The sequence below is a fragment of the Python bivittatus genome, unplaced genomic scaffold, assembly GCF_059951505.1.
Source record: "Python bivittatus isolate LINGU-HERP-01145 unplaced genomic scaffold, Pbiv_v1 ctg000410_np1212, whole genome shotgun sequence".
In the NCBI taxonomy this organism is placed as follows: domain Eukaryota; kingdom Metazoa; phylum Chordata; class Lepidosauria; order Squamata; family Pythonidae; genus Python; species Python bivittatus.
This window is the reverse complement of record NW_028277067.1, coordinates 5,767,352-5,782,104: the sequence shown is the minus strand read 5'-3', so window position 1 is coordinate 5,782,104 and position 14,753 is coordinate 5,767,352. Positions and strand designations below refer to the sequence as shown.

The 14,753-nt window shown below is 41.1% G+C and overlaps 1 protein-coding gene across 2 annotated transcripts in view; it reads right to left on the bottom strand.

The window, feature by feature from the left end:
* Positions 1–14,753, bottom strand: part of THRA (thyroid hormone receptor alpha) — a 139,970-nt gene that overhangs the window by 49,251 nt on the left and 75,966 nt on the right. For both annotated transcript variants that reach the window (XM_007420682.4, XM_088143426.1), the window contains exon 2: positions 6,105–6,368. In XM_007420682.4, the coding sequence (XP_007420744.1) occupies positions 6,105–6,157 (53 nt within the window). In that variant the 5' untranslated portion in view covers positions 6,158–6,368. The remainder of the gene's footprint in view (positions 1–6,104; positions 6,369–14,753) is intronic.

Sequence of the window (14,753 nt, the reverse complement as noted above, 5' to 3'; positions counted from 1 at the left end):
CCAGCAAGATGGAGTGGTTGGTGATCCAGAAGTTGATGTATCCTGCTTAAAGAGCAAGTGCAGGCCTTTGCATAATTTTATCTTGGTGCCCGTTGTGGCTGCTTCTGGAATGGAAGCTTTTGTTGATGGGTCACTCATGCCCTTGTTACCTCATGTTTGGACTCTTGCAATTTGCTGTACAAGGAATTGGCCTTCAAACCCATTTGGAAGCTATGAGTAGTCCAGAATGCAGCAGCCCAAATATAACAGGCACCGTGCATTTTACCCATTTAACATCTCTACTGTGAGAAACATTAACCATAAGCAAACCAAATAACTGGGTTCAAATCATTACACTGAAGCTATAAGAAAATAAGCAGGGTTAAAATTAATCTAAACACAGATAGATGACTGCATCCATTGATTTTTAACTGACCTGAGTGTCGTGTGAACACAGGCACAGAGAAGCTGTAGAGTCTGTCTTCCTTGCACTACCCAACTAAGTCACACACCACTATTTACCTCAGAAGCTGAGTAGCAAATCTGATTTGGGGAAAGTGAAATGGAGATCAAGTCTACGTGACTAGGACAAGTTAATACATATCATCTGACCACTAGAATGTACTTGACCAGCCCCCTTCTCTCTTTTGAATCTGTCAAATCTTTCTCCTAATTGTTTTTCCGGCCGAACCTTTTCTGTCATTCTCATAGCCTTTTTGTAAAAAGCTCACCTGTTGTTGTTGTTCTAAAGGCAAAATAAAATAGAAAAATATGAAAACAAATAAAACCCACAGAAGTTTCTTAACATTCCAAACCTGATGCCAGATTTGCTACTCGGTTTCTTTTCTGGAAACAAACAAAAAACAAGGATACTGCAGTGTGAATTGACAGCCTCCAGTTTTAGCACTTGGAAATTATGCCAAGAACTTGGCTGAAAGCAAGTTTCTCTATCAGTTCGTGAATTGACTGCAACCTCTGTGCGTATGCCTGTAAACTCACATACTTTTTTTCACATGCACAATCTTACATGCCTCCCCAGACATTTTACATAAGAGGTGCAAGGGTGTGTGGAGAATGTCATCACCTGAGCTTTGCCAGGTTGGTTCTGCTACCACATCAGAAAGCTGGAATTCAGATATCAGAAGACACCACAATGACAACTAATCCAATGAATTTCATATAAACCCTTTCCTGCTGAACATTTTGATACGACGTTTTTTGCAGCTTTGATTACAGTTTGTGTATGATCACCTGCAGTTCATCCTTAATTGCTATAGCTAAATTTATAAGTTATATTCACAAAATCTGTGCTTTTCCCCTATTGTTGGAGTTTGGCTACTACTGATGTAGGCAAAATCCAAACCATGTAAATTCATTCTTTAAAAAATCAGGATAGATTTTATATAAGAATTGTGTCCCAGGATGAGTTCTAATAAACATATTTGCTTCTCAGTGATTGCAGTGATTGCAATAACAAGTGAAAAACCACAAAACAGTCATCAGAGACCAATAATTGCAGATCGGACTATTCCAATAATCTTAAAAACAAGACTTTTCATTGGAGATAAGCTCACCCATTCAGCTTCAGTCTGTGAAGTGTTTAGTTAGACAATAAGCACATATAAGAATGGAGAGGAGAGGGAGACACTTGCATATTCCAAGGAAGCTGTCTACTGAAAGCATTACATTATCTTAATCCGGGGCATTTGTTGGAATCCCAAGCAGTGTTTGTGGCACCCCAATTAAATCATAAATAAATTATTCCCCACGGAACTCTCAAGAGATCTTGGGTGATTTGGGGGTGTACCTTGGGCCAGAAAAAGCTGCTGACTTTTCCCTTAACCACCAATAATACATATAAATAACTTTTGATCTCTGAGAATTTTTATTAAAACCAAGAGAAGGGAGTACAAGTTTGTGTCAGGATTCAAGTTTTACACCCAGAAGTCACCAGATTCTATTTGGTTAAAAGGATTCAAAGACAACAGAGTTGAGGATGGCCTCTTTTCAATAACCTGAATCAGGGACAGGCAGCATGGTGTAGGCAGTTACCAAAAGACCTTCAGAAACTGTTCTGGTCACTCAGCAAGCTCTCTAATCCACTTGATTTTATTTACTTATTTTTTAGGTTCTTTTAATTCAGCCAATGTCATCAAGTGAGCACAGCCCAGGCAGAGAAAATAGAGGGCAAGAAGGAAATCTATAGCAGTTTACTGACGACCCTTTACTCCTAAATAACCACAGCAGATAAATAAGGCTGCTTTTCACTGTATATCCAAAACCAGTTGTGAAACTGAACTCCGCTACTAACATCATTAAATGTTATCTGAAAGACTCTGGATCCTCTACTTTTATTTTCATCCCTCATACAAGTGTGTGCCTTGACTCACAGCCTTGTTCTCACACCCACATGGGCATTTTAGTAGTCTCAGCCTCATGCTAGCACCCACTCACAGCAGAGTCCTATGAGTTGGCCTGAACGTGAGATATGGTTCTCCTTCAAAGGAGAATGTATGCTCAGAAGATTCCACTGTACAGCAAGAGAGCATTCCCGAAAAATGTACTGACTTGTTCAATAGTAATCAATTCAGAGAAGCCAATGAAACAAAAGATATGACTGAGCAACATAGTATTACCCAAACTTCTGAGCTATACTATACATTCAGGAAAATGCATACACTTAAAAGTATATTTTATTTACATCCCAAAATGACATCTAATTTTACACTACAGAAAAGAAAGAATAATACTCCTACCCCTTCAGTTTTGTGAGTTAGAGTATGTGAATAATTCTGTTATATCCATGCCATGGGAAGAGCAGAATAATCCCATTTTACTCTTGTGGAGATTCATAGCAGATTTGTATAACTGAGACTGGCTGGAAGGAAAAAAGAGCAGAAACTCATGCAGAAAGACACTGGGCAGCATTCTCTAGATCAGTGTTTCTCAACCTTGGCAACTTTAAGATGTGTGGACTTCAACTCCCAGAATTGCCAAATTAAAGTTGCCAAAGTTGAGAAACACTGATCAAGATCTTGGAACTCAGGAGCCTACTTCATTCCTTGTCCACACTTAGCTAGGTCAGCTAAAGACCTAATAGATGCACTGGTTAGAATTAATATTGTTTTTTTGGCTTCATGCTTGGTGTGAATCTAGCCTGTTTGATTACCTTATGGTCTAACGTATTGAGCTTTTACCAGTTACAATGATCCTACATGGAAACACCACCATGGTTATTATAAAAAGACTCATTCATAAAGGAGCAGAGTACATTATATTGAAGATCCTAAATGTTAGTAGGAAGGCATATAGCAGAAACTGGCAAGTTCACCTAGCTACTATCACTCCTGATTGCATGCAGTAGAAATAAATTATAAATGAAATAAGCGTGCCTCCTACACTGCAAAGGCTCCATATTCAAGTGAAATGCTGTAGTGGCAATAAACAAGTAAGCAAGCAATGTATTGGGTGACTACATAAAAATAGGTGAATTAGTAACCAGGTTAAATATCTTGACCAGCTGTGAGATACTAAGTGTTCTCAAAATACAGCATGACCTGAAAGTTTCTAGATTTTAGTAATATAGGGATTCTCCAACTTTGTGGTCCATGATTTCCAAAAATAATTAATTTGTGTGACCCCAATCTCAATAAATGCTTTTTTTGTGAACCACCCATGAATAAGCAAACAAACAAAAAAGCAGGCCATATGATACACAAGAGAGAGAGGGAGGTACACCCCTTGAAGGAGGAGTGTCTACCAGTAAGAGAGCTATCTTATGCCTTGGGAGCAAAAAGTGCGGCATGCAAGGGATGGACTCCAGAAAGATTTGCTCTAGAGCAGTTTTGTCCAAACTTGGCCACTTTAAGATGAGTGGACTTCAACTCCCAGAATTCCCCAGCCAGCTGGGGAATTCTGGGAGTTGAAGTCCACTCATCTTAAAGTGGCCAAGTTTGGACAACACTGCTCTAGAGTATACTGGCCTCCTGTCACAAAGTGTTGCCTTCTTGCAAGAAGCAGAAATGCAGTGCTTCGGCTGTTTAAGAGGGCACTGACGCTCAATGCCAAGACCCAACATAAAGACCCAGGGAAAGGATGAGGAACAGCTGCCTTTAAAACAGGGGAAAGAGACTAGGCAAGAGGGCCTCAATGATCCTGGACAAAGTATCTTGGATAGCTCTCTGAAACAAGTCAGGGTTTTTGCAGGAGCCGCTGCTGTGAGTGTAAAGGACACTGAAGGAGAGTCCAAGCACTTGGACCCTCTGCACAGCCAGTCCAGAGCCAGCAGCTTGGTGCCCCTCACACTTGCTCATGACTCACAGGGAGGCACAACCCATGCTTTGAGAACCACTGTAGTAATGTAATGCAACATTATCCTCACACTAACAATTAGGAGCTGCCTACTGGCTTTTCTAGTTCATAATTAATTCTAATTAAAATAAGAACAAGAACAACTCAGTGATTCAAGATGAATGAGACTTAAAGCCTTTCCTCATTTACATCTTACCAAAGTACAATCATTCCCCGGCAACATCTCTGTTCTGCCATGTCCCCATGATGTTGCCTTTGTCTTGTCCTCAGTCCATGCACAAGACAGCCTTAAGTCACGGTTAGCTGAACAGATACTAATGTTTTCCCTTAAGCTGACGGGACCCAGTAGTAATTTTAGGGTGCGTACAATCTGCTGAATTTAGCACCCATATTGGCAACAGTGCAGTCAGTTGACCCATGGGGACAGAAGGAGCCTACTACTTATGGGTCACGTTGGGCTGCTGTGTATATGATCCCTTCCCTTCGGTCCCTTATGATTCCCATTCTTTTTTCTTTGCATAAAAAGAGCAAGGCACAGCTGCTGGCTGCTTGTCACTGCTAGAAGATTCTCCCATTTTATCAGGTAGTTATTCCATCCCACAAATTAGTTGCCCACAGGCTTGTTTTCAAGTGGGCTTAGTGCTCCTTTGAAAGAGTGTTAAACTCATTCTCAAAACAAGCCTCTCCGATAGCTGATCTGTGGAGTCTGGGATGGGGCAGGTTTGAAAGTCTCTCTCCTGTTTCACTGCTTCATCTAGTGGACTTGGGGAGCTACTAGGTTTTGACAGATGACTAAACCTGTGGTGTTTAGCTGTGTTGTGATAATTTGCTGCCAGCTGGTGAAGTTCGGAAAAGGGAAGAGTGCCAAAAGCAGAAGGTTTAGCCAAAGGCTTTGCTTAACATGCCTGTACACTGAAATCAGGATGACACCAGAACTGAGGATAGAGAGGCAGGATAAAAGTCAGCAAGTTTTATGCTGGTTTAGTTTTCTGCTGGCTCAGGGATGAGTGGGTAGCATTTTAACTGAGCCATGAGAAAAGATCTATAGTAAAAAAAAAAAAAAAGGAGAGAGAGAGAGAGAGAACTAGTAGTGGAAAATTGCCCAATTTTCAGACCTACTCTCTTTTTTAAAGCAATGAAAAGTACGCCGAATGCTGTATATATGATGCTAAATTATATGCTTCATGAAGTGAATACAGAAAATAGGAGATGTAGCATCAAATGGAAAGCACTCTAAAATCATGCAGGTCCAGCTATATACACTCCATTGCTCCCCCTAAAAATTAATACAGTATTGTTGGACCAAGAGAAATGAGCCAAACTGGGATAATCAAGAATCAAGGATACTTTAGCATGCTTTGAAAGATCCCCAAGATTTGTAGAAATACACTTTTTAAACAAAAAATAAATCTCGGTGGAGATGGAACTCACCCCTGACAAGAGTCTGATGAAGACTCAGCACATTTACTGACTTTTAGCAGGTAGAGAATGTTGAGGCCCTCCAGATGTGTTGGATTAAAACACCCATAATTTCTAGCTAACACTTCTGGGAGCACTAGAGTGAGGAAAGCAGTTTGTCGTGTCCTTCTGGAAGGCATGGCTGGCTAACTTGAAACACAGACAAGAACATGCACTGTTCAGCACACTGCTACTCATTAGTGTGTTCCATCAGTAAGAATAGAGCCCTATAACACTTGCATTTCCAGAAAAATTCAGAACTACATAGACGTTTTGAAACTACCATTGAAGGAAATCTCCAACATTCTCCAACTTTTCTAATGCTCTGTAGATTGCCACCAACTTGATGGCCTTACCGGGTGTCCTCTGGCTCCGACAGGCACTCCACCGTGCTGGGCTTCTGTTCCATTCACCGCAATTCCATCCAGAACCAATAAGGAGAGACCAAGGTGGGCTCCGCCCCCAGAGGCAACACTCCACGGTCGCCACGACAGATGTGGATTTGGGATTTGAGAGAAGAGGGACTGTTAATGCTGTTGCTAAGAGGCCAGCCCCATTGTGGTCTCCTTCACTGTTGGCAAATTGCAAGCATTCTGAGCCAAAAGCTTGAGGATGAGACCCTATAAAGATAAAAAGAAAGAACAGATTTCTTATTCATATTTTTATGCTGAATCCTTCCCATTCCCCTGATTTTGGAACAGGAATTGACAAAGAAAACTCTAATTCACTGACCATAATAATCTTGGTTTAATATATATTACAAGTATATATTAAACATGCTGGTTATGGAGTTAAATAACTTTTGAATCTTTCCTCCTAAGCTCTCAATTTTTGCAATTCAAAACCCACAAAAAATGCAGGATGAATTATATGAATGAAATACAGTTTTGCCCATGCTTGCTTATTCTGAATAATATATTTTATATCTCAAGTACACAAAAATTAGGAGGATTAGAAGAAAAAAAAATGTTTTTGAGCACCGACACATTGGCTGAACTCTACATGCATTTAACCAGGGCAGAGACATTCTTTGACAAAAGCAATTTCCCCCTTTCTTCCCATGACAGTGCCTTCCTCTTGTCTCCAGACCATGACTGAGACATCCATAGCTGTACTGGTATTAAAGCAGCATTTTCCCCTTTACCCACACACTGTTCACCAACAGCCTCAAAGTGTATAACATTTATTATCTTTTACCACTCCTGATGCTGGAAACAAAGTCATGTAACCAGTAGTGGGAGTGATCAGAAAAGTGTCTTTTGGATGTCTTAGTTGATGTGAGATACCCTACCGCACCCCCCCCCCCACCTCCAGCTTCTCAGCCAGTTTCTTCACTGCCATTCTGTTATTCATTTGGTAAAGAGCTGGACAAAATGCTTTACATTACTGCCTCACCTCCATGCTCAAGGATAGGTGGACAGTATTTTATCTTGGTAGAGGGGAAAGCCTGTTGTAAGGGTGAGAGTCCTGGAGGAGGCACAAGGAGATGTCAGGGCATCAAGGCACTTCAAACAGTGCCTTGGAGTACTGCCCAGACTGTACTTCCTTCACTAGTGCCTTACTGCAACAAGTATTTGCACAATATTTATTTATGTATTTATTATTTATTTATTAGCTTTGTACAGCCACTCAGTTCAGAAACAATTCTAGGCAGAGTGCAATATTAAAAACAGATGACAACAACTAATAGGAAATGACAGCAATACAAAAGAACAATCTTCTGCCCCAGCCCTAGCCAAGAGCTCTCTGAAGGACCCTACCATCCAAATTAGCCCAGGGTTAAAAAGCAAGTTTTAAGGACTTTTTAAAATAAGGCAAGGGTGGGGGCCATTCAAATCTCAGGGAGAATACTGTTCCAGAGGGCAGTCAGTAACAGAGAAGGCATGCTTCCTGGGTCCCATCAGATGATACTGTTTTAACAATGGGACCCAGAACATGCCAACTTTGGGAGTTCAAACAGGTCAGGTAGACACTATAGAAAATAAATGGTTCCTCAAAAAGCTAGGCCCCAGGCCACAAAGGACTTTAAAGATGATAATCAGCCCCTTAAACTACACTTGGAAGACTACCAGTAGCCAATGCAGCTCCTGAAACAAAGGTGTTACATGGGTGTACTGCGACATGCCCATAATTACCTGGGCCGTTGCATTTTGAATTAACTGCAGCTTCCAAGGGGTCTTCAGGGGCAGCCCCCGTAGAACATGCTGCAACAGTCCATATATGAGATGACCAAAGTGTGAGTGACTGTCTGAAGGGCGTCCTAGTCCAGAAAAGGGTGCAACTGGCACACATGATGAATCTGTGTGAAGGCCTTCTCAGCCAGAACTGCTACCTGTTCCTTGAGCAGGAACTGTGAGTCCATGAAGACCCCCAAATGGTGCACATCCTCCAAGAAGGGTGCTGCCACCCCACTCAGGTCTAATGATGGATGACCTCCAGATCCAGGGGGTCCAAATAACCACAGCCACTCAGTCTTACCAGGGATGGGCTTAAGCCTGCTTCTCCTCATTCAGACCCTCACAACCTCCAGACACTGGGACAGCTCATTGTCAGCACTGCTTAAGTGGCCTGGGGTTAAGATATACAACCAGGTATTGTCAGCATACTAGTAAAACCTAAACTTGAACCAACAGATGATGTCACCCAGCAGTTTCATGTAAATATTGAAGTTAAGAGGCAAGAGCATCGAGCCTTGTAGCACCCCATGTCAGGGGTGCCTCGCTCAGTCTCAAAACCAACTGGAACTGGCCTCAGAGAAAGGAAGAGAACTAATACAGAACCGCAGTGCCTCCCAAACCCCACAGGTGGTCCAGAAGGATACCATGATCAATTGAAGGCTGCTGAGAGATCAAGGAGAACCAGGGCAGTTGCATCACCCCTGTCTGGTTCCACAAAAATAATAAAAAAGCATGAGCAGTGCCATCTCAGTGCTATGTCCTGGTCTGAAACCTGACTGAAAGGGATCTAGATAATCCATTTCCTCTAAGCTGCAGCCCAACCACCTTCTCAACAATCTTCCCCAGAAAGATTAGATTGGAAATTGGACAATTGTCCAGATCACTTGAGTCCAACAACAGCTTTTTGAGAAGAGGGTGCACCACCACCTCCTTCAATGCTGGGGAACCACTCCTTCCCTCAAAGAAGCTGACAGGCCCCCTAATCCCTTTTCAATGACTACAGCTAGTGGGAGTTCAAAATTGCCCTCCCATAGCTCTTCTCTAAAGCCTAGACATTTAATCCTTCCTAAAGAATAACAACTGAAAATCGTAGGATGCTATATTTGTTTCTATGTACCATATCTTGATTGCTACCCTTCAGAACTAGTTTAGAATAATTACCAAGAATGTGAGCTGTAAATCAGGAAGTTCCTGCAAATAAATTCAACACATGTTCTAAGAAAACCATTTCATTTCACTTTTAACTCCTGCAAGGTAAGAATGGTAACAGTATAAGCAGCATATCAGCATCATCCTATCATATGAGGATCACTGTAAGTAGTATTACTGTACCACAATATCTTAAAGCATAATTTAAAATGCTACAGATTCTTATTATCATTGTATTTTAAAATTAAGGAAGAGGACACTGAGAAAAGAGAACTTTTTGTTTGTTCTTGATAGATTGACTTGATAGATAGATTGACTTGATAGATTTCATCTGTTAAAAAGCAGGATGTATCTAATGATCCCATTATTACACTCTTAAAAAACATAAGAAGCATGTAACTTGGCTGAGAATACTGTGGACAGACAAGAAAACAAACTAATGGATCATTGAACAAATCAACCCATGGTTCTCACCCAAGGCACAAATGACCAGGCTCAAATTATCCTTCTTTGGACATATTATGAGAAGACCTAGCTTTCTGGAGAAGGCTTTAATGCTGAGAAAGGTGAAAGGAAAGGGAAGAAGAGGATGACCAGCAGCAAGGTGGATGGACTCATTTACAGTAGCGATGAGTGCACCATTGGGAGACATGAAAGAACAGTTTACGGGTAGATTATCATGGAGAAAATCTATCTATGCAGTTGCTAGGACCCAAAAATGACTTGATGGCACATAATCAACCAAAAAATTCAAACTTGGCTCACTGTTTAACCAACATTCTGTTGTATACCTATTCTGGTACTTTACGGCTGAATTCACATACAATACTAAATCAGGATTTTAAAAGCCATAGTTGGTTGAATAATATAATACTTTATAATATGTATACTTTAACTATAACTGGGTTCACATATCATGCTAAGCCCAAAGCAAGTAAACTACAATACAGCTTCACTTGATGTGTGAATCCAGCAACTGTAATCAAAAGCCAGTGGTCCTCAGCAGGTAAAGGCAGTCAGTCCTTTAGTCTGGAGCTGCAGCCAGATGGTTTCTGTGCCAGCTTCTGGTATTTTATTGGCAGCTCCAATGAATCCATGCCTAAGCCAGAATGTGGATGTAGGACTTTCAACTCAGCAGTCTGAGCCAATGGAACAAGCTTCTTTGAAACAGCATGTGTAAATTACATGTGGTATGTGGAAAAAATGGCCAGATCAAAATCCAAGTCCATCTCACACAACAGCCGAACCAAATCACTTTGGGGATTTTGTGACAAAGCATAATGGACAGAGCAACCTCCTCTTGCCTACGATGTTCAGCATCAGATATGAAGAGGGATATGAAAAGGGAGACTCAGTTCAGCGCTGACTCTGCCATTAGGCAGAATGAGACAGCGGCCTTGGACCGTACAGGACAGGGCTCTTGGAAGTGCTGTTTTGTGTACTCTAAATGACCCTGCCTCTCTCAAGTTCATTATCAGTGATAAAGTAAAATTGAACTGCCTGACCAATCAACTTCTAAGTGGAAGACCACACAATAGGGGCACCATTCTGCCTTTGACCCCAAGCAGCAAAATGCCTTAAACTTGTCCTGATTCAATTACATTATTCCAGCTGGCAGACACTGAGAAATCTCTTCTATGAACTGGTATAATTCCTCTTGAAAAGCAAACTTCACATCCTCCAGATGTGACAGGACTGCAGTACCCAGAATTCCAAAGCAGCATAGCCAAAGGTCTACCATGTCCCAAGGAGCTAGGCTGAGGAAAGCTGATCAGCACCAATGGAGCTTAATAAAATACTGGCCCTGCGTGTCTTTTGTGCTGCAGAGATACAGAAGGTTTATTTTATGTCCAATAGTGTCAGAAAACCTGTCAAAGGACCCTGTGCTGCAGCTTGTGTTCTCTAGACAGGACTGATGGTCAAAAAGAAAACACCTACCGAAGTCAAAAAGAAATCAGGCTGAGAAGGAGATGGGTGGAGGAAGGGGGAGAAGCCGCTAGACTGGTTTTAAGAGGCCCCAACTGGTTTGTATCTAGCCCTTTTTTTAACTCCACTTCAAAGTTAGGTAGTTATTACTTATGCATACATTTAAATAAAGACTTGCCAATAGGAAATAAACTTCCCTGTTAGGAAGATACACCAGCCCAAGGATGGGAGATTCATGGTTTAAATAGGACTCATCTTCTTCCTAGCATGGAGCTAGAGTTGAGGAACTGATGGAGCTGGCTCAAAAGCAAGGTTTAGCTCTGGAATCTGTCCTCTGTATGTGGCCTCTCAGTCTTGAAACATGGTGATCCTCTATGTAACCTGCTCATTTCCCTACAAACTTTGGCTTAGTTCGGTCCCTGGACCTCCCAATTTAGAAATTCCTACAATGACTTCTTTCTAACATATGGCCCTCCAGATGATATTAACTAGAATTTCCAGAACCCCTCACCATAGACCACGGTGACTAGGGCTGATGGGAGCTGAAGTTCAGAAACTTATGGAGGGCCACAAATTTCCCACCTCTGCTTCAGAAAAATGAAAACATGGATGCTATAATGCATCTATTAGTTTTTAGTATGTCACAAGGCTCTGTGTTTCTACATGTTTTTGTTGTAACAGAGTGGAAACTGTACTGTAGTGGGTAAGATTAGATTAGGATGGGTAGCAGGAATATTGTATAAACAGTATCACCAAAGCAACAGGGGCAAGTAGTAGACAGATATATGAACAAAAGAAGGAAAAGTGGCCTCAAGTTTTCTTTAACCCACTCTTACGCGACTGGCTATTGCTTGGAAATTCATCTCCTCTATTCCAGGTTAGTAAATTGCTATATGCAAGGCTTCAGCCCTTCCTTTACTTCCCCCTCGCTGTATCCACTCTCTCCAAGTAGTGCTTTTTTTCTCCCTCCTGTCTCAGCCATAAACTTAACATGCTACATGCAAAGCGCTCTGTAAGGAAACCTGCAGCTCTCTGGCAGATTGCCAAAGCTGTGTTATCATCAAAGGAAATGTGAAAACAGTAAAGTCCTGCTGGCCTCCCCAAAAGGGAAAAAATTGGGGGAAGGGAGAGAAAAGAAGCCAGGAGGCCCAGCTTTATCCTCAAGTGACCTTTCCATTGGGACTTGACTCTCCTGAAATGGACTGGGAGCTGAAATATGGGCAGGCTGATTTTATGATATGGGAGGGGGTGTCGTGGCAAAAGTGGTGGTGGGGGGACAGCTAAATCAAAGAATAGATCACCATCTCCTTGATATTCAAGAAGAAAGTTAATGATTGGAGAGAAAATGGATAGGAGATATATTGTGCAAAACCATGAGCTGCAGCAGAATTGTCATTTTATCTTCAGCGCTGTTACCATTCTGGTAGAAAACACACCACTGTTTATTTTATGAGGTTGAAGTTCACTTCCATATTAACAGCGGGCAATGACTGCTTCCCTACTTCCAGCAACATTTATTTAATAGCAATATTATCTTCAAGCCTTCTAAAGCATTTTTAAAGAATGGGAGTCCTTCCCAAAAAAACAAATCCTGATTCTTATTTTACATTTGATCACGTTCTAGCGCAGCCTTCCACAACCTGACTGAGAATTCTGGGAACTGAAGGTCAATTCATCCAGATAATACTGGATTGGAAAGTCCATGTAGGAGACTCAAGGAATAAAACACAGGCAAGAGGATGGGACCACGTAAAGGAAAGGGTGGAGCTGGAAAAATAAAAGCAGTCTTTTTTAGTCTGAATTGCGGCATCAGCAAGAGCAGGAAACAGGTGTAATAGTAATTATAATTACTTAGCACTTTCGCAGCACTATAAAATGCTTCACTTAAATGTCTCTTTTAAGACCTGCCAAAATTCTGGGGGCTGAGATAATAGAGATTCCGACTATGATCACCCAAGCACTACATGGCAGGGGTGATATTCCAACTAGGAATTTTTGTCCTAGTTTTGTCACTATGCTGCTACACCAGATTTCAAATTTTTGAAAGTTTTGTCACTATACTACACCAGATTTAGCCCATGCACCACAAATGTATTTAGTATCAGTTTTCCTTAATGTATTTGGGGAGATTATTGGAACGACAGCAAAACCAAACCACCTAGCATGATCAAACCTCCACTTATAAGGAGATTCTGCAGAGGACATTAATATGCATCAAAGCAATAAGAGACACTATTCAGCATTCCAGACACCTTTGTGGCATATATTAACTTCAGCTCCCAAAACATCCTATGCAACGTAATTATAGATATGTTGCTAGTAATACCAATAAATATCAAAACCATTCAGGTACATATGAATAGGTCAAATAAGTTCAACCTAAGTTACAAAGACAAATTTTGAAAAATACTAGCTTGAAAACTATAATACACTTTTAAAAATAAAATTAAACTTTAAAAAATTGATTTGCATTTAAGATAAATTATTGCAAATAAAGATAAACTCTAAGAACTTATTTGCATTTACAGAACTTGCTAAGATAAATTATATTAATAAATGAATACCAATAAATTAAAAGGCTTGGCTAGAACTTGGCTGCTCTTGAAAAAGCTAAGCAGGGTCAGACCTGCTTGGATGAGAGGCCAACAGGAAATTTTTGAGCAGGAGGCTGAGTGAGAAGTCAAAAAGCATCGCAGAAAAAGGCATATTTTTCTTCATATTTTTACCAAGAAAGGTACATGGATATGTGCCCATGAAGTTACTAAGATCTGATCTTGAGTCAAAGGAGTTCTTCCTTTGTACATAAATACATTTAATGTTCTGAATACAGGTAATCCTCGTTTAGTGATCACAATTGGGATCAGTGACTTGGCCATTAAGAGAAATAGTCGCTAAATGAAACTGCAACTCTGCCTATGATTTTCAGCTCTCCTTTGCTTTACAGACCTGCAAAGGTCATAAATGTGAGGATTGGTGGCAAAGTTACTTCTTCATCACCATCATAACTGTGAGCGGTCGCTAACTGAGGCAGTTGCTAAAGCTGAACTTAGGTGAAAGGCGATCTTGAGATTAAACTTCGGCAGTTCCTCTTTGTTTTTCCCATAAAATGGGAGCAGGAACCTCTGATACTCCAGATGTTGTTTAACTATAATTCCCATTCTTCCTGATTACTGGCAATGCTGGCTGGGGGTGATGGAGAGAAGAATATCGACATTTGGACAGTCCTGGATTCTCCTTTCTCCTGCTTAGCTTTGCCCCTTCATGCAGGCTGGAAATTCTGGAAGTTGCAGTCCCAACATATCTGATGGGCAACAGGTTAGAAAGTCACAGTAATCCATATGGGAGGATGAAGCACTGCTGCCTTGGAAAATGATGTTCCATCTGTAGAAGTTCAACACTCTGCTCTAGAACTGTCCACCACTATACCCTTCTTCCAGTTGGGATGCTACTACCATATTTCACGCCAATTGGGCTGTCTTAATTTTTGCCTGAGTGTTGCATCAAAGTTCTCCCCGTCCCATAAAAAACAAGACTAGGCAAGAAACTTCAGAAAACAAGTATGTCTTGTTGCTCTTAAAAGTAGATTCCTAAACTGCTTAGAATTTTGCACACAATGACTATTTTTTAGGCCAATCCCAACAGCAACTTGGACGATTTTGTAGAATTTGAACCATTTGGGACTAAGGGTGTTAAAAGGCACAGTGGACATCTGCCACCAGGAAGTAGGGGGAGGAGTCATATTACTCCCCCTCC